This window comes from Amblyomma mixtum, chromosome 2, assembly GCF_055824585.1.
Source record: "Amblyomma mixtum isolate Tamu chromosome 2, ASM5582458v1, whole genome shotgun sequence".
Taxonomy (NCBI): Eukaryota; Metazoa; Arthropoda; class Arachnida; order Ixodida; family Ixodidae; genus Amblyomma; species Amblyomma mixtum.
Genome location: NC_143013.1, coordinates 209,352,571 through 209,375,850, shown reverse-complemented (window position 1 = coordinate 209,375,850; position 23,280 = coordinate 209,352,571). Strand labels below are relative to the sequence as shown.

Below are 23,280 nucleotides of genomic sequence, written 5' to 3'. Positions count from 1 at the left end.
GTCAACGAAGGTGAGAACAACCAAGACAGCGGACGAGAAAACGACGAGCGGCGAGCAGTGTGTGTGCGGTTGCTCGACTGTGCGGATGCGCGAGCAAGATGGAGCGAGGTGTATGAAGCTGCGAGCGTGCATTTATCTTGTAAATAAGTTTTCGTTGTATATATAGTCATCTTTGTTTTCAACGTACTCGTTCAACCATTTTTCCAATCAATATATATGATGACTGTGAACTGAGAGCGTGTAATGAAGCACAGAAATGAATTTATCACCCGTGTAACTACGCAATTCGCCCAGAAAAATCCGAGGCGCCTACAGTTGCTGTTCAAGGAAGACTGACTGAGTGACTGTAGTTGCGTGTTTGTGAACATATTGCGCTGTGTGCTGGTCATCAATTCGGGTGAGTCGAGAACCCGTATGCAGTAAGACTGAGCACTTCGAGTATTGATAGTATCTTTTTGCATTTTTATTAATTTTAATTGTTTCCTTGTTGATAAACTCCAATGTATCTCTACAATCCGCGCTTTAATTTGCTGCTTGTAATTTTCTTTCATGTGTGTATTTTACTTATTTTTTATTTATATATAAATAAATAAATTTACTCCGCAAATAGTGCCTTTTCGCTACGAATATACCCCCCCCCCCCTCCGGCGCCAACAACCAATGGGCCCCCCCCCTGCAAAAAATTGGGGTAGGAGTAGGGTTTTTGTACGCTTCACGAACGATATGATTATGTCTGCGACCATGGCGTATTGGACCTGCAGCTGCATACTCCTTACAGGGTGGCGTGACTGCTTCACGAAGCTCGGTTGATAACAGGTGTCTTACTGAGAGCACATACCCAGCAATTCCGGACAAACCAATTTTTCAACGGGAAAGAGTTTACGAGCGCATTTTTTTTTATATTGCAAGACTTCACAATAACGAACAATGTATCCGCAGACCTGCCGTCGCCAGGCTTGCAGTTTTTTTTTTTATGTTGCCGTTTTTTGCTGTCGTCAAAAACGTTCCGCATTGGTTTTCCATCACTCGCATCACTGCTTGATGCGAGTGATGGAAAAACTTAAAAAAAAAAAGTATTTGCTACGTACGCATCGGAGAAATGGACCATTGACTTCAATATTTCCGTAAAAGTGGCTTACAATATTCCAAAATATAAATTTTTTTTCCGAGAAAGCTGGACATGAAAGAGTCACCTTGCGCGATAATGAAGGCTTTCCTCTTAATTTTCTATCGCACTGGAAGCCGAGTTTCCTTCGGTGTCAAGTGACCCTAACGGACACCCGCGTCATTATTCGCGCTTCACTTACGTTTTCCTTTTTTTTGTTTCGCGCTGCGTGCGACGCAGTACAGCTTATGTTCTGGCTGGTTGGCTGTCCAGTGGAAGCATTTGCGGGTGGTGCAAATTGACGACTTCACGACTAAGTATACAGAATGGACAAAAGGGCGATCAACACGGTTAGGCGCACTTTCTTCCTTCCTAACCTGTATTTAGTCGTCAGCGCCAGGAAATGCTTCCATGCAGTACTCTTTAGATAATCGCTTTAGAAAACCTTTAATGGCACATGCTCGCGGTGTCCGTCCGTGCGCTGGAATCGTGCCAACTGTGGCCTCTCCTCCGCGCAGCGGCCCAACCCCCTCCCCTCCTTAGCAACCGGCGCGCCAGTGGGGGGGGGGGCGCAGCTGTGCATAGCAACCGTGACGTCACACAGCAGCGGTAGAACGAGCGCGTGCGCGTCGGCGGTGGCAGCTGCACCGCCGCTCCTTCGCCAGACGTCTCGTTGCAGTCGAGTGAGGGAGACGACGTATGGCTCCGAAGCGGCCCACTGATTCCGCGCCAAGCGGTTCGGGGAAGCGGCAGTGGGTTGACCACAAGGCTTTCGCTAAGCACACTTTAGAATTTCCAATGTTCGGTAATTTTATTATTTTTTCGTTCGGTGGCAAAAAGAAAGGCGCACCCCACGTGGCAGGTAGGATGTTGAGCGGCGACAGCTGTGCGTAGTTCCTTTCTGTCCGCCTTGGTAACTGCTGTGAAACCTCCGTTCGCACTCTCCTGACTCTTGGGGGCCTATACTACATATTCGCGCCGTCGGCCGGCCTGTATCTGGGTGTCAGCCTTTGACGCACGTGCCACTTGCCGCAGCCTGCAAAAAAGTTAGCGTTGTCAGCGCCGAGTTGCCGTTAACCGCGCCACCTGCTGGCGCGCGCTTAGCGTTGCGAGTCGGAGGAGGAGACGGAAAGGATAGGCGCGGTAACAGTTTCGCAACCTGCGCACTCGGGCCGAGCTCGAGCACCCCCCCCCCCCTCCCCCCCCCCCTCGCCGCGTTTGTTCTGAAGCGACAATTAGTGATAGTAACAACTGCAGTTACTGCTTTTGTGGTTGCCTTAGCTGCTTAGGCAGACGCGTTATTGAGCAACTTAGTAAACATGTGTTGGATTAGTCTATTAGTTATTTTATGTGAAAGAAAAGGGAAACCTCCTATTCTCGGCAGCAGCACCGGCATATTCATGCGAATGAGCAAAAATTGCGAGGTCACTTTTGCATCTAAAGTGTTGAGATTATGCTGTGACGACTTTCGGTGGATGTGATGTCACACCGTTCCTGTGGCTATATTGATACTCAAATTATACATCTTTCGCGGATATTAAGTGTTAATTACGCTTAATTACACATTTTCACCTCTAATTTGACAGAAATCCAACGTTTTCCCGACCATTCTGAGACAATTTTCACTATGCCGTCACATCTTCCGATGGATGTGGCGTCACACCGTTCCCGTGGCTATATCGGTGTCCAAGTTATTTCGACGCAATTTCGTCATTTTTGCCTATAATTAATTAACTAATTAATCTTCAGTCATCAAACTTGGCTTCTAGGTTCATTTGTTCCTCCCCTATCTGAAGGTACCATTGGTTTTCTTCTATCTTTTTTAGTTCCCGAGTTAAAAGCGTGTGACACACTTTGTTAATGGACGACAATATGAGCCATTAAGGGCTTCCGCCCGTATTCGTCTTGAGTGTTGCAAGCGCTTTTTTGAAAAATGCGCTCATGGGCAGCTGTTCACGGGCAGTGAGACACGTGCAATACACATGCCACCATAGCAAACTCTAATTTCTTCATTTATGCTTTTCAAACCGTAAAGACGTTTGATGGACAGGATAGTGAATGGTTGGGGAATCGGTTACAATTACATGTATAAAAAAAATAATTGTTTGTTGAAAAATCAAGACTTTTGCCCCATCATCCCACCTGAAAGAAGCACACTTCACAGGACAGGGCGGCAGCCTGGAACTGCAGTTCACTGGGAGTGAGTGCAGCAATCTCGGCGCCACTTGTGAAATGCACTAGTTTTCGGCCTTGCCTGAGTGAACACGGACATCATGTACGAGGCAGCTGGACTGCGCCCGTGACAGGGCTCATAGCCTTTGGAGCCGCCGCGGTGGCCCAGTGGTCACGGTGCTCGGCGGCTGACCCGAACGACGCGAGCTCAATTCTGGCTGCGATCGACGCATTTCGATGGAGGCGAAATGCTAGAAGCCCGTGTACTGTGCTGTGTCAGTGCACGTCAAAAAACTCCATTTGGTCGAAATTACCCGAAGCCATTCTACCACGGCATCCCTTATATATCCTGAGTTGCTTTGGGGCTTTAAACCCAATAAAACCATGAATGAAACAGTCATCATTCTGGCGATTGTACCCTACCAGTGGCAAGATGCTGCTTGCTGTCTAATGTTCAAAGTGTGTTGAGGACAATCGAAGGAAGGCAGCGAAGGTCTCTGTTGTTAGTTGGCAACTGTTCTCCCTTCAAAAGAACAAAAGGGAATATGGGATGAGCTTAAAGGTTGTCATTCTATTGACGTGGATGGGGTTTGCTCTGCATCCCTCTTGTCAGTATAACTCCTCTCATCTCCCACCTGTCGTGGAGGAACTTGTAATTGTAAAAAAGAGGCACAAAAGTAGGGTGTGTACTTCCGGCTCATGAGCTCTTAAAGAGACACTGAGGAGAAATTGAATTTGGCTCGTATCGATAGAATACCAGCTCCTGATTACAAAAATGCCACTTGTACTGACAACAAAGCTCTTGTAACGTAGAAAAGAGCAAGAACCAAAATACAGGTATCGCCGCCACAGGCCAAACTCGCAAGTACAAGCGTTATGACGTCATAGGACAAAGCAGTGTTGCTAGAACCAATGGTTCTAGCAACTCTCATTGGTTCTAGCAACTCTAGGACCCGAGAAGCCACAAATCACTGAGGCGCAGCCAATGCATGTGCAAATCTCCTTGACGTCGCCAGATGGCGCCACGTGCCCGGCAGCTAAGCGCGCGCCTGAAGCATCGGAACCAATCAGCGCCTGCTCATCGGCGTTAGGCGGGCCCCCGGTACTCCGCTAGCGGTAAAAAGGTACACGGTATGCTAAAGGTGTCTATTTGCGAGAACTTCGTTGACGACTTCGAAAACGAAATCCATCGTAACGCTGGCAAAACGGCAGTGCAAACGTAAGCGAAGCGACTGTAGCGACGGCCGCAATAGCCTATAGATGCCTTCGACGTGCGGCCGGCGGTAGGTTTCTTTTCGGCTGCTGCTAGGCCGCACTGCTGGACGCTGGTCACCAGAAATCACGGAGTCTGTGTTACGTCATCTGCACGTCATGTTTCACGTCACTTAGTCTTGTGTCGTCATAGGAGAATCCCAAGTTTGAATCAGAGCGGCGGGAAAAACTTTTTCAACTTCGAATCCAAATTTCTCAGATATAATTGCATCTTTCGCTGCCGGCCAAGTGGCAACAAAGCCATGACATGCCAAACTATCGGATTTTGCTATAAAAAAAATATTGATAGTGCTCTCCTCACTGTCCCTTTAATTGTTTCGGTCATGTGTTACATATGCGGCGTTCTGTGCGTGCAGGAGTGCTGGAAGATGTGATCAAATTCTACAAGCTGGACAACTCCAAGGGAGGGCTGCTTCAGACGGTGTTTGTGATTACGTATATGCTGACGGCGCCTGTGTTCGGCTACCTGGGTGATCGCCACAGTCGTCGAGCCATCATGGCTGCTGGTGTCTTCTTTTGGAGTGCCACTACCCTCCTGGGGTCTATACCGCCAAAGGTAGGTGGGGTAGTTTCATGCTAGGAAGGCCGTGCAGCAATGGGAGAGCGTAGGAAGCGTCAGCCCTAAGCATCCGCCACCTCCGCATAAGATGTGTCGCTAATATCGGCTTTGGCTGAATTTTTTTTGCCTATAGTGCAGGAATAGTTGGTGTTATAACTTTAAGTGAATGATGCTTCTTGACTAGTTGGTTAGTTTGAGTGTTTTTGTGGTGTACAGTGCTGTAAGATGACTGACAGGAACCGAGAGGAAACGCAAATGCGTTCACTTGAAACTTAATTTTCTGAAACTATCGGTCTGCTCCTTTTGATATGTCTGTTCCGCACTGCAAAAGGTGCGAACCAGTTGCCTACAAAAAAAAATGCTGATGGTCACTGCCGTTATCGCTTCCCTATTTTCGTCTCTTGTCAGCGAGTGCTGCACGCCATAGCGTAGAATGGCTGTAAATGTGAGTGACATGGATATTACTGCTAGTCTAGGTGCGGAAAAATCACGCAAGACAGAAATCAAAGGAAGGAATGGACATTGCTGGTGGTGAGCCTCTACAAAGGAGAGCATGGCTTACAAAGAAAGTTATAAACTTGCCGTGATGGTGCAACTGGGCTCACAATCCTCCCTAGCTGTCACCTTTTTCTGACTATCGATGCATGTATGTGCAGGAATTCGCTTTGTTTGCATTACTGCGTGGCCTGGTGGGAATCGGTGAGGCCAGCTACTCGACCGTGGCCCCCACGGTCATTGGCGACCTCTTCTCGGGCCGACGCCGGAGCTCCATGCTGGCTGTCTTCTACTTTGCCATCCCTGTTGGCAGGTCAGTTTATTATTTTTTTGGTATGTTTGTTAGGTTCCTCTAACTTTGTCTTCTTTTATAATCTCGTCGACAGTCATCACCAGCCTTGCATCATTTCAGGTAGCGTATTTACTTGAACTGGTACTGCGACTTTTTTTTGGTCGAAAATAGAAGTAAAAAGTCACCCCTTCCATTGCATTTGAATATTATGCGGAGACAAATGCATACTATACCATACTTATTTGCAAATTGGTTGATGAGTCATGTAGGTCTCCCCCAACTTCGGGAAAAGAAAGAAAAAAAAATAGTTTGAAACGTATAGATTGACCAGCGGAAGCTGCGAGCCAACTGAGACGACCGGCATGGTGCATTGCATATTGGAGTAGAGACGGCACAGTGAAAAAGGTGATAAACTCCTCACCGGAGACTGTGCCCCTGCGCACCGAGCAAGAATTTAAAGTGTTGTCCCGAGAAAACCGCGATGTGACGCTCAAGGCACAAAAGACTTCATTTCGTTCTATTGAAGTTTGGCAGACACACTCAACGTCCATAGTGCCACCGTTGTCGCATGCGTTAACAGTGGAAATCTGCTTCAGGTGTGTGAAAAGCTTAACTTGAGTTGCTCATGCACGCGAAAAGGCGTTCTTGCTGCTGTTTTTTTCTTGCACATGCGTGATATATAGGCAGGGCAGCTTCCCTGACTGCACAGAAACACAGATTTCATCAATTTGTTCGCTGTGAGCTTTTGTCCGTGACTGTACTGTTGTCATTTGGGATTTGTTTCTTAGCCGTGCAGTGGAGTACTTGTGGCACCTCTTAAGCTCTAAATATGTGTAGGGTAAGGAGAACTTTTGTCCCCACCGTTGGGAACTTTTTGGCTGGTTCTTAGGGCTGCCATAAAATGGCTCTACCGTACGACTGGGAAGCAAATCACATTGTCTCGTTACTTTAGGCAAAAACGGTATACATGATGCAGAGCTTTTCTGGAGCTTATATGGAGCCAGTATGGAATAATAGACAAACTGTTCGGTACATCTAATAGTTGAACTTGAAAAAAAAAAAGAGGGGAATCAACTGTCTGCCATATGTCCCAGCTAGCTTTACCAAGCTTTAAATGTATACCGGTGCAGAATAGGCAAACACAACTTCACCTATGTTGTCGACCACTGTATATAGTAAGTCAGGGAAGTTTTATATTTGTTGAAATGAGTAAAGAAATATATTTAAAAAAAAATTAACTTCTCAGCTGTTGCATTCCGGGCCAGAATTGCAATAGCAAATTGTAGAGTGTCCCAAAACACCTCTTAATTCATCAGTTTCTAATTCGACGTGTGCTTTGGATATGTTTTTTTTCCCGTTTTGAAAAGAAAGGGCATGGAAATGACAAAAAAAAAACCCTCGTGGCAATCTGCTTGCGCTGTGTGACAGCAGTGTTGTCAAATGCGGAACTTCTCAACGTGGCTGTGGGTGATGGATGTGACAGGGCAGAGCAGGAGCGTGAGCGCTAGTGACAAAATTGACAATAACACCTGCAACATGGCCGCGTTCAGTGCGGGAAACAGCGGGCGTGGCTGTTCCTGGTAGAGTTACGCAGGCTGAAGCACTTCATGTGTCGGGCCGCCATGTGTCAACTTCAGGAGCAACTTCAGCAACTTCATGTGTCAACTTCAGGAGCAAAACTATGGCATCTTGCATCATTGTGTCCTGACACTGAATTTGCATTCACCTATTGCGCCCCATGATATTTATACACCCTGGCTAAAGTTAGCTGAGAAACCTGGCATGTATGACACAATTCTTGTTTGAACAAGGAAATGCAGTTTCAGCAGTGTGCTTATTGTCCTGTACGTAAAGAGTTAAAACCAGGTTTCAAGTGCATCATGAAGATGGATTTTGCTGTATGCAAGCTCAGAGTTGATGAAGTTCGCAAGTAGCTGGCAGTGGTCAAAAAGAAAACTTGACGTTTCCATTGAAATTTCGTTCGGAGAAGTTCAGTGGCCTCCTGTGAACTTAATCTGCTATGCTTCCTAACCAGGCCATTTGCTAGGGTTGAAATAGGGGATAAATGCGTCTTCCCAACTTATTTGCGATTGACAGTTCCAACCACTGAACCTGCCCAGTGATTGCGAGCACTACCGAGCGGAAGCCGACCACGGTGGGCCATGCTTTGTGGGAGCAGAGGAATGACAGTGCATGACACCAAAAGGCCCTTATTGCTGCTAGGACAGTAACGCCAGCTAGCAACAAAATACGTGAAGTAATCGAGGTCATCCGACACACCAGCGAGGTTATGAGCGAATATTCTTCCTAGTCTAGTGCAGGGAAGAAATTCCAAGGCCAGATGGGATGAGCTCTTGGGAAACATTCCCACGAGGCCTCATCTTGTTGGCGGAGTGCGGAGTGCCATGCCGAAATGTCTGCATGGGATGTGTTCCTGAGGCCTAATAGAGAGAATGCCAGCTGTCTCCCCGGCGCCAACAACAATCACGCCGTCCCTGCACTAGTGTTGCTGTGACGCAGGCGCCTTCCCTTGTTAGTTTTAGGGAGGACGCATTGCGGGGAAACAAACCCAAAAGGACAGAGCAGGGCGCGTCCCTAAAAAGATCACAGTTGCTTCACTCGAAATCTTAATTTCCAGGAAAGGAGTTGCTGGCTAATGTTGGCGGTGGCTGTTCTTGTAAACGAAAGATGGGTTTTATTTGACTGGCTTGTTACAAGTTACACGGAATTGAGGGGCACAAAGCCTCATTGCTTGTTGTGCCCGTGTGAGCCAAAGCTCAATGGGGCGCTTGCATGTAGCGGGGGTCGTGTTCCCTTGTGTGCTTGTTGACCGCCATGGTGGCTTCTTTGCAGTGGTCTTGGCTACATCGTGGGGGCGTCAGTGGCGCAAGCATTGGGTGCCTGGTACTGGGCCCTCAGGGTAAGTAGTGGTCCACCTTAGGAGACATTCTTTACCATTTGATTAATGCACTCACGCTTCCTGCACTGCGAGTTTCACGCATGCCCACTTACTGCGTTGTGCATGGTCAGTAGGTGGCGTCTGGGAAATTCACTGATCGGCACACAGCTCCCACAGCTGCCACAGCCCAGTTGTTAGTGTGGCCAGGTGGGCAGATTTGAAAAGGGAGTCTAGTTAACTGCTCTGAGCTGGAGCTTATGGCAGTAGCACATGGTATGCCTCCTGGTTTCGTGCCGCCTGAACAGTTCTAGCTGTCTTTTTCCTTCGTTCTTCTGAGCATATGCATAACACTGGGTTAATGTACAGTAATGGACAAGCTAACCTAATATGGTAGAGTGACAACCAAAAGCAAGCAGGGACACCACGGAAGTAAACGAACATGAGCTGATAACAGCACAAGCATAGGACGAGAATGTGTACAAGCACACATAAATCAACGTAATTGCTGTTCTGATGGGTGTGCCTTCTTGTGTACTTTTTACTGTTGTATACGTTTTTGCTCAACTTGCGTCGCTTGTTTTACAAACGTGCCTTCACAGGCAGTGTCATTTTTTGGAGGGTCATTCCACTCAAAGCCACTCTGGATATGGAGTTCATCTCGTAGATTCACGTTCTTCTAGGTGCGCAAAGTCACTGGTAGTTCATGGTCATCATTTCAAATAGCATTTTGATGACTGTGCTCATTAAGTTTCATTTTTGACCTAGACTACTGACACAGTAAATTTTATCCTAGGTGCCTTCACCACTTAATGTGGACTCACCCACTCTGAAGTCGTTTACATTGCCTCCGTCGATATTCAGCAGTTTATGTTCGTGCATTTCAGGCGACAGATGTCTGGTGATCTGCAGCCATGGGTGGAGTTTAGCTGTGTGTATGTGGAATGTCCGTGCAATGAGCTGAGCTCTGGGAGTCAGCACACTGAGTGCCGGTGCACTTTGTGGCATGTGTGTTTATCTCATGAGCGCACACTATGCAAGACTGCAGTGTTGTACTAAGGAGACGACCACTTCTCTTGAGTCATAGATAACGTCATGTGCGGACGAGTTGTAAAGAAAGCCTCCCAGACTTTTTGCACTCTTCCGGGAAAGGAGAGTGATTGCTGCACTGTGGCACCACACCGTGAGATCGCCTGCCTCAGGGCCCGCCCAGACCACAGGATCACACAGGGCACATTCTTACCCCGACTCCCCTGGACAACATTATTGTTGGCCTGCAGGTCAGCAGGTAACATTTTTAGTACGACATGATAGGCAGACCCAGCAGTTCCAGCTACCCTGCAAAAATCCCCATATAAAATAGAATCTCGCTGTTACGTTAAAGAAAGTTCCATCTGGGAATTGTACAAGCCGAGAATCAGCACGTGAAAAATCTCTGGAGTGTTGGTGCCGCTCTTTTCTTTTGTTTCATGTTAGCGCAACATGCTTCTCTAGAATTCGCAAGGCTTCTTGGCTTACGTGATCGTCCTTCATGCGCGGAATGTCCGAAATGCCCTGTGATGCCTCTCCAGTTGCTTTTAGTGGACGATTGGCAGTAGCAAGAGGGAGTGTACGTCGGGCACTGTTTGCGTTTCATTCCTGCCCGACTCTGCATCCTTGCCGTCTTTCTTCAGTGCCTTTTGGATGAAGCCACAGCATTCCAGCTTGTGTGTACTCATCCTTGCTCTGTGACTGTGCCCTTCCAGGTGACACCGTTGCTGGGTGCAGTGGCTGTGCTCCTGATTCTCTTCGTCCTCCGGGAGCCCCTGCGTGGTGCCAGTGATGGTGCCACCACCCTGGGGCCCTCATCGCTCTTGGACGACTTGCGGGCGCTGTGCACTAAGTGAGCTCAGTGCTTTAACCCATAGAGCAGTGTAGATGGGGCAGATGATCAAATCCCAAGCTCTGGGGTGACCTGATGATGTCATGGGTGCCTCGAGCCAGTGGCATGCTAGTGACACCTGGTGGCCAGAAAGAGTACTGCTCTTGTGCACCTTTTGCACTTTCTCTTTTTGTGTGGTGGAACTCTCGGCGGGTACCTGCGGGCGCTGTGCACTAAGTGAGCTCGATGCTTAAACCCATATAGCAGTATAGAGCTCGGCTCTGGGCTGACCTGATGATGTCATGGGTGCCTTGAGCCAGTGACATGCTAGTGACACCTGGTGGCCAGGAAGAGTACTGCTCTTGTGCACCTTTTGTGTCTTGCTGCTTACTTTCTCTTTTTGTGTGGTGGAACTCTCGGCAGGTACTTTTAAAGGAGTATAGATGCATAATTTTAGTGGCATTTTTCTTCTCTTTTCGGTTTCGGTTTTGATTTCAACAGCCGAATGATGGCTGTGACATCAAAGAGAGGTTATGGGTCACATGAGGCATGGAAAACTGTGATATAATCGCTGCTTCATTGTTCATTGTTTTAATTCATAAAGTGCTGAAGACAGTCTTCCTCAAGAGCTGGAATGACAATGTATGTAGAAGCACCGATTATATTGCAGTTTTTCGGGCGTCGCATGACCTGTAACCTCTTTTTAACGTCACAGCCATTGTTCGGCTGTTGAAGACAAAACAGCACGCGAAAGAAATTCGATTATAAATTATTTAGCAATCATAGGAGGATACCACATGGTAATCTGTGTATAATAATGCCTTACGCCGCGTTACAAAGAAGAAAACACGCACCCAAAAGTTAGGTGTCTATACTCCTTTGAGCATGTGCAGGGACCATAAAGGAAAAGTTGATAATTGGTTAAGAAGTAAGGAAAGGCACAGTAACTGTGGCTCTGAATAACTAATTGAATATGAGATATCTGTTCAGTGTGAAAAAAATTTAACAGAAAGATAAAGAGGCAAACATTGTTGTCCTTGCTTTTTTTCAAAATTGCTGATGATGAAATGGGATAGCCCGCTTCTTCCATGGTTGAGGATATCACCCCCCCTCGCCCTCCCCCCCCTGCATTGTTACACTGCTCTTTGCATTGTCATGCTAGTGGTGTCTTGAGAATCAGCTGACGCCATTGGCTGAAAGGGGACCATTTGACGGGGAAAAAGCCACTTCGTTCGTGAGTTGCATCTGACTATTAGGTATCAGGCATATTCACACGCAATCAGTCCCACATTTGTCCGTCACTTTGGAGACCGACAGTCTTTGCACCACAGCAGACCACCTCATTGAGCATGACAGTCACACAACGCCAGAAAAATGCCTCAGTGGGCTTAATGCTCTCGCATAAAATGAAGGCTCCAGTGAGGAGCGCACTGTCACCACCACAGTGTCCCCCCTCTTTCCTCGCTGGAGCTGTCCCTGCTGTCATTGCTGGTGCAGTGAGCACCCCCTTAGTGATGCCTCTGCAGTGAATCGGTCGATAGGTAACAGAGGTGACTGATTGCCAATGAGATCCGCAGAGTATTGACGCAAAGTGTGTTCATGGTGACTCCCTTCCCCCTTGCAGCCGCTCCTACATCTGGTCCACGCTGGGCTTCACGTGTGTGACCTTTGCCACGGGGGCCCTGTCCTGGTGGGCGCCCGTCTACATGACACGGGCCCTCCGGCTCTACGTGGGAGTGGGCGCCCAGGATGCGGACGCAGAAGCAAGGTCCGGTTTTGCTCACTTCGGCTTGGCTTCTGCGCAATTTTCAGTCGAACTGGCCTTGGTGCTGCAGATAATTCCGAGGTTCACTAGCAGTGGGCACAGGCGGTTGTTGGCACACTTTTCCTTGTTTTTTTTCAGGCTGGTTGTCCTTGACTTCTGACTTTGGCTGAGTGGTTTATTTTTGTTCATATTAGTTGGCCTGATGGTGATTTAACTTTAATGGGGCAAGGACAACCTGGAAAAGGAGCACCATGGCTAAAGTGTGTGGTCTGCACAAGGCAGGGGTCAGTGATTCAATACTCCCGAGCATTTCACCTTAGAGAAACTGAACACCAGGCAAGGCAAAGAACTGTGTTCTATACAAAAGCCACTAGGCACCCGTCAGCACTGAAGATCAAAGCCTACCACAGAGGAGGCAGATGCTCAAGCCACTATAGTCAAGTACTGTAAAAAGTGTAAATATAGGTCAGACCGAAATATAGGTCGACCCCCCAACTGACCAATTCTAAAAATGAAAAAAATTTTTTTCAATGGCAAAAGAACCGAAAGACGGACCCTTACCTTGAAACAAATGCGACTCACCTGGCTGCACAATGGTGACAGTGTTTATTTTCATTTAGATGCTGCTCGTATGTACACCCGGCCGATTATCGTGCAACCATCGATCTGCGTGTTCATCAGTGCCTTATTAACGACACTGAGCGGCGAAACAAGCGAGATACGCATATGTGTACACATGCACTTACTCTCGCTTCTTTCGCCGCTCTGTGCCATGATAAGGTGCTGACAAACACGCGGGTCAACTGTCACGCGATACTGTTAAAGAATTGGCCGGGTGTACAGTACAGAGAAGGGCACGAAGTGTGCAAGCGTTACTCCGAGTCATCGGAGGCGTTCGAACTTGAGTCGGATGACAATTGCTTCTCGCTGCCCACGTCCCATAGAGCACCGTCCTCTGTGCCATCTAACGCGTTGCTTAGGCTGCATTTTTTTATAAGACTTGAGCACCATCTCTGCGGGGAGGGATTTCCACGCCGACAACACCCAGCCACAAACCAAACTAACTTTGTGACAACAGAAACGCAAATTGGCGGTGCTCAACGTCGTCATACCGTGCTGCTGCTGATGGCGATGGTGATGGAGGCTGTTGACTTCAGCCAGCCATTGTTGCAAGATTTCCATAGTTTTTCTGCCAATGACCGGTATATAAGATAGGGGTCGACTTTTTGCCATGGTTTTTTGAAAAAAACTTCGACCTTTATTCGGGTTTTACGGTACTACTCAAGAAGAAGTGGCAAGTGCCCCCTGAAAGGTGAGCCTCTAGTCAGTAGTGTCGACCAGTTTTCATAATGTCACAATTATTCTGTGGTTAATTCCTTGCCTTGCTAGCTTGACACAGAAAATCTATGGATTAACCACGGAAATCCCCTGCCACACTAGCGTGAGAGGGACTAACTATGGTTTAGCTGCGGATCAACCACGGCATCATGAAAATCGTTGCATTGGCCGGAGGCTCTCCTGGGAGCGACATTTACTGCTTCGCTCCTGAGATGGCTGCAGGCCACCGCTGTGGCAGCATGAGTTAACTTCTGGGGCTGTTCAGCTGTTGGCATTTTGTTTTCTGTTTCACACTGGCAACATTTTAGGTTGGCTAGAGCTTTGAACTGAAATTGCAATGATTGAAATTACTTTTTCTCTGTCCTGTGTCTGGTTGGACACGAGCACTGCTTGAAGTTCACGAGAGGCTTGAAATGGCAGGGTTATACTGATTAGCCTTTCTCAGTTAAGCTGCAGTTTCTTTTTTTTTTTGTCCACTCCTCACCTCGCTTTTTTCCTTGTACTTTGCTTTCCTGTATGCAAGCTGTGTGGCCATGAGTGCTGTGTCACGAGATGAAGGTGTGGGATGGCTTCGTGACTTCAAAGAGCCTGTAGTGAAGGGTCTGACGGAATCCTGTCTGGTCGGGATGGTACATGATATTAATAAGTCGCACTGACCAAAGATAAAGATGGAATGACGTTCCGGCTCCCACATGGGACCCTTGTCCACAATGAGGCAAAACGTTGTGGCAGTGCCTCTTATATTATATGATCGTCATTTCCCATAGGCTGAATAATCAGTGACTCAAGATAGAGCCCTGATTTCTGGTCTTTATCTTTGGCGCCCACACATGCCTTTGCCAAGTTGTTATTGTGGCTGGCAGATAATGAATGCTCGACAAGCGCATCTTGTTCTGTGCGCGGGTTCTTCACATCATTCATATGTTCACGTAATCTGTGTGCATAGTCTCCTCTTTTGCCGATGTATACTGATGGGCAATCAGCACATGGAACCTTATAAACAATGCCTGGGAATTTTTCTTTCTTCAGCCCGTCCTTGACATTGATAGGTTGGTTCCTCAGTTACTGCATGTATCAGGAGAGGTACAGTCTTTGTAAAAAGTAACCGGGCTGCATGGTTTGCTTCTAGCTCGTACAGTGGAGCCCTTACAGCTTCCCTGAAGCTGAAATGGTCGTTAAAGGTAAGGACTGGGGGTCTTCTTACCTTCCAACACGTTTTGACATTTAGGAAAGTCACAAGGGCTCCACTATACAAGCTAGAAAAGCAAACCATGGAGCCTGGTTACTTTTGACAAAGACTGTACATTCTTTACCCCATTTCATAGGTCAGTGTAATGCTGCTATGATAGGTTCTTCTAATCAATGAAGCTCATTCTTGCATACAATAAAATGTAAATACTAGCATATGTTTTGTGCATTGCTTGCCTCTTAAACTTGTTCGACATTTGTACACGTGGAATTTGGTGTCTGTAGCGTTGATTCTTGATAATTCAAACTTATTGGGGACAAAAAAATTAGTTCCAATTACGCGGACTCCAAATTAGTGGAATCGTCTTTATATTCTCGACGTTGATGGGAGCGGAACATCAGTGTGACTAAACTGGCTCTTTAAATGAGGTGAGTTCAAAATAAGGAGAGTTGACTGCGCTCTTCCAAAGAACACCGGCCCCGGTTTGTTTGAGAGGCGTGAGCTTGAGTCCAGCTGGGAAGTACATAATGTGCTGCGTGCTCTCCTCTCGGGTGCAGGCTGAGCCGCATCTTTGGCATCATCACCACCCTGGCCGGTCTGGTGGGTGTGGCCACGGGCAGTGCCCTGTCGTCCCACTTCCGCAAGCGGTCGGTGCGGGCCGATGCGCTCATCTGCGGGGCGGGCCTGCTCATCAGTGTGCCCCTGATCTTCGCCGGGGCCACCTTCGCTCACCGCATGCCCACCCTCACATGGGTGAGCCACCATCACGCACTGCTGTATGAGGCTGTGAGGCTGTGCATGCAATTGCACAAATTGGACTCACAGTACCAGCTATAGAATGCAAGAAAAGGAGAGGTCTTATTTAGTGCATACCTCGTGCTTGCTTGTTCCTCTTCTGACGCACGGATGGAATTGAAGAGCGTGGTGCGAAAACACACAAAGACTTAGACGAGGGAACACGAACGCATGACACCTTGCGTCAGGTGTTCATTATTATTTATTTATTTGTTTATTTATTCAGGTACCTAGAGCGCCCGTTGAGGGCCTTTTTGTAGGGGGGATACAGTTGCAAAGCATACATTGTCATGCAGATGACACTGTTTAAAAAACAAACAAACAAACAATAAAAATACAACTCATTCCAATACTGAGCAAACTGATAACAAAAGAATTCTCAATTTTCTCAAGATCCCAGTGTGCTTTTGTGCTCCTTTTTTTTTTTTGAACTGTCACGAACCGGCTAATTGAAAGTAACTTCTCAAGTGGGGTCGCTCCATTTTTTTCTTTTTTTGACCTCGCGGTGTTGAGGCAGGTATTGGCAAGCAGAGCCGGTGTGTTTGAAGAGCGGCATTCCCAGTCGAGTGCCGCAACGTGGCTGAGATGCCAAGGTCACAGAGAACGGTGGACTGCGCGTTTGATTCGGAGCTGGGCACCCTGGGATTAAAAGCTACTGTCAACTTGACAGATGATGTGGGCAGCTGTACTATGCTGTTACTCAGTGGGAGAGCCTCTGCCAGCTGGATGGGGCTTGGCGAAGACAGGCCTCACCTGCATGCCAGCTCCTATCCTGGTCCCATCTGCAGTTATGCAGGCAAGGTTGTGCGGAGTGCCGCTCTGATGGGTGCGCAGCTTTTCACTAAGATTCACGATGACTGGTTGACCGTACCTTGTGACTAACAGCACTACCAAAGATGGCACAACTGGCACCGATGTGTGTGAATCAAATGTGGAAATTTTTTCTATTAGTGTGTGTAACCATGAAAAAGTGCCAGTTTATGTCCATTGCCTCTGAACAGAAGCGTGCAGCACTTGGACAGTCGCCAGGTAAGACATTCTGTTGCCATGACCCTAGGTAATTTAACTCCGTCAGAAAGTGCAACTAATGCTTCGCTGCCAGAGAATTTGCCTGGTCTGCCTTCTCATGTATACAACTGACTCCCTTTAAGGGGAAGGCACCATGAAAATGTGTTTGTCTTACCTTCTCTCATATTTATAATGAGCCCCTCATTCCCCTTCCCTTGTTTGCTTAATTGCTTAGCGAGGGCCTCGGTTCTGGCAGCCTTGACGCCATAGGAAGCATAAGAGGGTTCTCACACAGCTTCCATCCTCGCCGTTCGATGGCGTTCTACGTCACACCAGCGGCAACTCAGGACGTTCCACGTCCACCGCTTACGAACGTGGGTGGTGCTGATGAACACTCTCAAGGCTAGGTTATTTGTAAACATAAATACCCCCGAAAGCAGAAGGTTTGACAGCCGTCGCTGTAGCTCAGAGGTAGAGCACCGGACGCGTAATTCGGAGGTCGTGGGTTCGGATCCCACCGGCGGCATGTGGTTGTTTTTTCTTCTGCTTTTCTAATCAATTAGCTTTAAGCGACAACATATTCAGTAATATTCTTACTTGATCAACACCACAAAAAAAATAAATTAATTAAAAAAATCCCCTGTGCTCCTTGGTTTCTGTGGCTGTTGGCTTCTCTCAGAAGCATGCTAAGCGAGTGAAAATCTCTGTTGCAATAGAGCAATGAATGAAACTTGTCTTGCAATCAGAAGTAATTGCAAAGACGACATTTATTGCCCCATGCATGAAGTGAACTGAAAGTGGGGTTAGGAAACAAGCTCGCATCGTCCTACTTGATAATGACATTGTTCTAGTTCCTTTTTTTTTTTGATGTCTCGTTTTTTTCTCTTCCTTGCACAGCACCTGCTATTTGTGTTATTTTCCTGATTTTCGCTTTTTCAAAGCCTCCATGGGCACCTTGCTAGCTGCACGGTGCAGGCTTGAAAGCCGGTGGCCACCTTTCTGCCTTATCCTACTCATTCAGCAGCATGGCTGTTGTCTCTAGAAGCAGGCACTACTCACGTGCCTATCTGCCACAGGCCATGCGTAATAAGCGCTGATCTCTGGCCATGTAAGCTATCTGAACGACTTGCAAAACCTGCCTTTTGACACCAGATAAGTTTAAGCATCTGCTTTTATCGGATTGTGTAAGCACCAAGGAAACTAGCAATTTTCACCCCCCCCCCCCCCCCCCCTTTCAGGGAACGCGCGGCACTGACGCATGCAAGACTCTGAGGTCTAGCCGCATCAGATCTGGGTGCGCCGTCCCAAGCTGGTGTGCATCCTATGTGCACCCGTAAGAACGCTTCCACACACACACCTTTATGCATGCAAAAGCATGTAAAAGCTACCTTGTGGGGGTGAGCTCTGTGTGCGGGGACATTCTCTTGCGAGGAAGCGTTCTTTCAGCTTTTTTTTTTCTCTTGTTTGCCTGGAGACTGTTCTACGCATATGCTCCACGAGTACCATTGTGCCGTGTCGCCGTGGGTAATGGTCACTGTGAAAGTTTGTCCTAAACTGAGGGACAGCAAAACCTTTTTTTCACATTGAGTCTGTGGGAGCCACTCAGTTTATTTCACATTGTTCGTCTTATCTGAGAATTCGTCTTTCAACGAGTTCATCTTAAAAGGGTCACGACTATTCTCAAGCGCTGTTTTTCTTCCACCTTGTGCAGGTGCTGTTCTTCTTTGGCATGACTGCCATCTGCCTCAACTGGTCCATAGTTGCCGACATCCTCCTGGTGAGTGGTGGCGCCATCTGTCGCCCATCAGCCGACACAAGGCGTGACATCTGGATGTAGTTTACTTAACCACGGAAGAAAAGCAAAGAATTCCCAGTAATTTGCAACCAGTGGTCATGCATTGCAGACAAAACTGGCAGGTTTATTGTGAAAAACATGATCCCTGCACAACTTAAATTACCAAACTACGATGGTTTCTGGGTGTCTGAGAACAACAAAACATCACGTAATTGAAGTGCATACGGTAAACCAATGTCGAAATTTATCACCATGTTTCATGTTCCATCACCAGCCAATGCTGCTGTACAAGCACAAAAGTTTTGCTGTTTTGGCATTAGAGTTGCCGTTCAGAGTGAGTTATCTTTCAAAAGGCCTCGAGCATCTCTGATGGCTGGCACTTGGAGTTTTCAGAGCACACATACAGTGTTGTATATTTGGCTAGGATAAGCGTGACATTACCATGGTGACTGATAGTGAAGCGTAGTGCAGTGCCATCGTGTAGTGTGTGCCAGCTGGCAACCTGAGCAGGTGGCATCAGCAGCATGGGAAACCTTCACGCATGTCCAGCGGGTGGTACAAGGAGATGCATTTCTGGCACTCCTGTACTCTAGCAGCACATCCACTAGCGGTTGCAGTTAGAAATGCAGTTCCTACGTGTTTTTTTTTTTTTGAAAGGCACCAACAGTTGTCTGGCTATGTTTCACAAGTGACAGACATTGCTGTGCAGCCTGGAAAGGTGGGACGTGTCGCTGGGCAGCATCGTTGATATTGTGCTCTTAAGGGGGGACACTGGTCTTGAAAAGAAAATTTTATTAATTTAGTCATAGTTATGAAATTTTCAGGGCACATGTATTTTTGTGCGCTGATTCTAGATATGTCATTTAATTTCATGTAAAACAATTTCGTGAGCACTTATGCACTTTTTATGCAAGTATTTTGCGGAGAGTTTTCAAGAAAATTTGATGCAGGAAACTTGCTGAAATGTATGCCATTGGGTTCTCTTGACACCAAGGAATACAATAAGGGTAAAATTACCATCCTGGCTCTCATAGAACTTGAGTTACAGGGTACTGAAGCTGCCACTTCACACACAGGAATACACATTTTCCTTCTTGGTGGGTACAGCCGAAATAACAAGACGCAGACACAGAAAGGAACACGTAGAACGTAGACGAAGCTGTGTCTACGTTCTACGTGTTCCTTTCTGTGTCTGCGTCTTGTTATTTCGCAGCTTCGTCTACGTTCTACGTGTTCCTTTCTGTGTCTGCGTCTTGTTATTTCGGCTGTACCCACCAAGAATTATGAACCAACTAGCTCAGTTTTCTACTCTTTTAACATTTTCCTTCTCATTTCCGAAGCGACAACTTCAAAACTCTATAACTTAAGTTCTATGATAGGCAGGAAGACAATTTCACCCTTATTGTATTCCTCGGTGTCAAGAGAACCCAATGGCATACATTTCAGCGAGTTTCCCGCAGCAAATTTGCTTCAAAACTCTCCGCAAAATACTAGCATAAAAATTGCATAAGTGCTCAAGGAATTGCTTTACATGAAATTAAATGACATATTTAGAATCAGCACACAAAAATACATACGTCCTGAAGATTTCGTAACTGTGACTTCATTAATAAAAATTTTTTTTTCAAGACCAGTGTCCCCCCTTAAGGGCACCATTGACTCCGAGACGTGTGTCCCTCACAGTGCTTTCGAAGTTTTCAAGGAGCTCTGGTCTTCTGGGGCATTAGCGGGAGATGTTTTCTTCTTTTTTTTTAATGAGATAGCAATTAGGTTGTCGCATCACAAAAAAAATTTCTGGCTTCCGATCCCCTGATTGGTCAAGAGGGTTGTGTTGTCATCAACACCACATGACCACCAGTGGGCCAATCATAGGATGCCGCCAAATTTGAAAAATCTGAGGACCCCCAGGATTTGAAAGTTGGCCCACCCCCCTGAAATTATAAAGGAGCTTCAAAATTTTGGAAGTAGGCCCACCTCAGAAAATAGATTAAGATGGATTATTGGGTTGATTAATGTGGATTAGTGGGTTGGATTAGTATAATCTCATATGATAGTCCAAATGAAGGCACTGGTTCCAAGAAGTTTTTGCAGGAAAATTGGAATGTAAACATCAGACGCTCATTGTAGACATCCTAGCTAAGAAGGCCACCAAGTTCTTCACTGTGAGCACTGTGAGGGTCGTGGCTAGCTAGTGCCGACACATTTATCGTTGGGTGTCATTGCTGGGATTGGGTGAATAGAAAACTGTTTGCTTTTTGTGGGATGGTCCACATTTCAAGGGATACTGAGACTTGGGCATGGTCAGCCTTGCCCTGGATGTGCCCTTAACTGCGGTGCATTCATCACCATTGTATTCACAGACCTAGTGGCCGACAGCTGCAAGTTGAGGACTCTGTTTCTAATGTTTTGTCTTACTGCAAGGAAATCAGTTTCTGTGCATCGAAAGTTGCATTAATGGTTCTGTTTTTTCAGTGCATGATTTTCATGTCAGTGAGCAGTTGCTTGGCGTGTTCTGTATATGTCTGTTTAATCATGCTTTCTGCAACCATTTGCATGCATAAAAACAAATCGAAGGAAGCATGTTTTCGGGCTTTAGAATTTCAGAGAGCTTGTTCCTGCATTTACTGCTTTTGAAATTTTGTGACTCATTATTCACCGCAAATGGCAAAAATGATGCTGTGGACAAACCTGCAGTTGATAGCTGCTGGAATTGGAATTGAACCGGAGCACGTGGATTAAAACCCCGTGTAGTTTTCCTTACGTACTCCATATGTTTGGCGCGTCTGTGTTTTGTACCCCAGTTAACACATATTTCTGGTGAGGCTATGCGAGGGCGAAAGTGGCAAATTTATTTTACAAATTTTACAAATGCCAGCTGGCAGTCCACAGCACTGCTGGCAAATGACTGAGACCTCTCTAATAGCAGTGAGCCGTAAAAAAAGTTCATGGCCAAGCATGAGGTACATAAATTGGTGACACATTGCTGGCAGTACAGGCATTCGTTCTCAGTACTTAAAGATGTACTGAAACTCAGGTGAAGTTTGGCTACTGCGCATTGTCACAGGCGCATGTCATTGCACTTGAAGGTAGGAGCCTTGCATACTTTCTGCTGTTGCTTGTGCTGCTAGGTAGCTATTCAGCTTGCTCACAGCCCGGAGATATTGGTTTTGAAAGGCTATGCCGGTTCTTTGCCAGCAGAATGTGATGCTGTATCGTATCATTAAGTCAGGCGTGATTGTTCACTGCATGCAGCATGGTGTAAAGGCTGAGGGGAAGGAACCTGTATGTAACATTCTATGACACATAGAATGTATGGTTTTTATACTGCATACAAAGAGGGGTAATAGAGATAGATGCATGCTTTCCAGTTTTTGCGCATTGTCATAGTGCAACCCTCATCTTTTATCGTTGGGCCACTGTTTTTTTCTGTTTGCAGGTGTTGTTATGTTTGCGTAAGTAAACCATCAGATCATAAAATGAGCTTTTTGATCAAGTTTGAGTCGGTTGTCATACAAGGTGACTTGCCCACCATGGCTTGCTCTTGCTGCCACGTGACGCTGGGTTCTTGTGGTGGTCTGTTCTGTGCAGTACATCCTGGTGCCATCGCGGAGGGCCACAGGGGCGGCCTTCCAGATCCTGACGTCCCACCTGCTGGGTGATGCCAGCAGCCCATACATCGTAGGCCTGGTGAGTGAGTGGCAGTGCCCTCTTCCAGGGGCATGACGATTGTGCTGCCTCAAGCACTGCCTCAAGGCGAGTGTGTCTGTAGGCAGTGATTCGATAAAAGAAGGACCTCATGGATTAGTATTGCAGCATGTTGTGGCCGTGTTTCAGTACAACAGTGCCTGCTGTCATCTGAAAGACACACTAAGTCAAGTTGAAGCTCAGTCTATGCAAATATGCACACATCGAAGCATTCTCACAGAAGTGCAGTCAATTTGTAACAGCAGGGTCAAAGGTGCGCTGAATTTTGTGGTTATGACCAGTTTTGTTTTGTGTAGCTTGTGGATGAGTGGCATATTTTATACTGTCCCGCTTTAGTGGTGACACACTCGCACAACTCCCAAACTCACGGACTCCACGCCAACAACCTTTATTGCCCTTCCCCCATCTCCCCACCACGCCGCTCCGCTTCCTGATGATGATGATGACTTGGTGATCCACTAGCGCCCTCTCGTGACATCATCCGGAACTAGACCTTCCGCCGCCACACTGTCCTAACAATACTCTAGCTGAGGAAGACTAGTTGCGGCAGATACATAAAAGCCAGCATGGCAGTCTGCTAGATGTCTGCAAAACTGGCTGCTTTCTTGATGGGATTTTAGTGGTCCTTGCCTCTGTTGGAAACAGCTAAGATGATCTGCTGCCAGAAAATAACAGCAGAAGTCCCTGTGCTGAAAATCAGTAATGACAGTCATTCTTCACTCAAACTTAATCACAGGCAAGCCTGTGGTAATCTTTTGTTAATTCTTCCTCAAATTAAAGAATGTCTTTTCATCCAAGCCAACAGTGTTGAGCCCAGTCCCAGTATTCATGTTTTCATGTGCGCTGCTCCAATTGTTCCTTGGCTCTTAGTTTCATTGTTATGTTGGACATGCATTGGAACTGTTTTGCAGCCTGTCATCATTTAGTTGAAGTGGAACACTTTTATGACATTTCATCGTCGGCTCCTTGGTGTTGCCATGGCTACGGCGCTCACTCATCTTGCATTGTGTAGACTGTTAAATGGCAAGCCAGA

At 46.9% G+C, this 23,280-nt stretch overlaps 1 protein-coding gene across 2 annotated transcripts in view; it reads left to right on the top strand.

The window, feature by feature from the left end:
• LOC149362432 (protein spinster homolog 3-like) overlaps positions 1 to 23,280 on the top strand; it is a 73,441-nt gene that overhangs the window by 35,566 nt on the left and 14,595 nt on the right. For both annotated transcript variants that reach the window (XM_089573032.1, XM_089573031.1), the window contains exons 2-9: positions 4,906 to 5,105; positions 5,765 to 5,916; positions 8,749 to 8,815; positions 10,537 to 10,673; positions 12,277 to 12,420; positions 15,502 to 15,697; positions 18,459 to 18,524; positions 22,131 to 22,229. In XM_089573032.1, the coding sequence (XP_089429158.1) occupies positions 4,906 to 5,105; positions 5,765 to 5,916; positions 8,749 to 8,815; positions 10,537 to 10,673; positions 12,277 to 12,420; positions 15,502 to 15,697; positions 18,459 to 18,524; positions 22,131 to 22,229 (1,061 nt within the window). The remainder of the gene's footprint in view (positions 1 to 4,905; positions 5,106 to 5,764; positions 5,917 to 8,748; positions 8,816 to 10,536; positions 10,674 to 12,276; positions 12,421 to 15,501; positions 15,698 to 18,458; positions 18,525 to 22,130; positions 22,230 to 23,280) is intronic.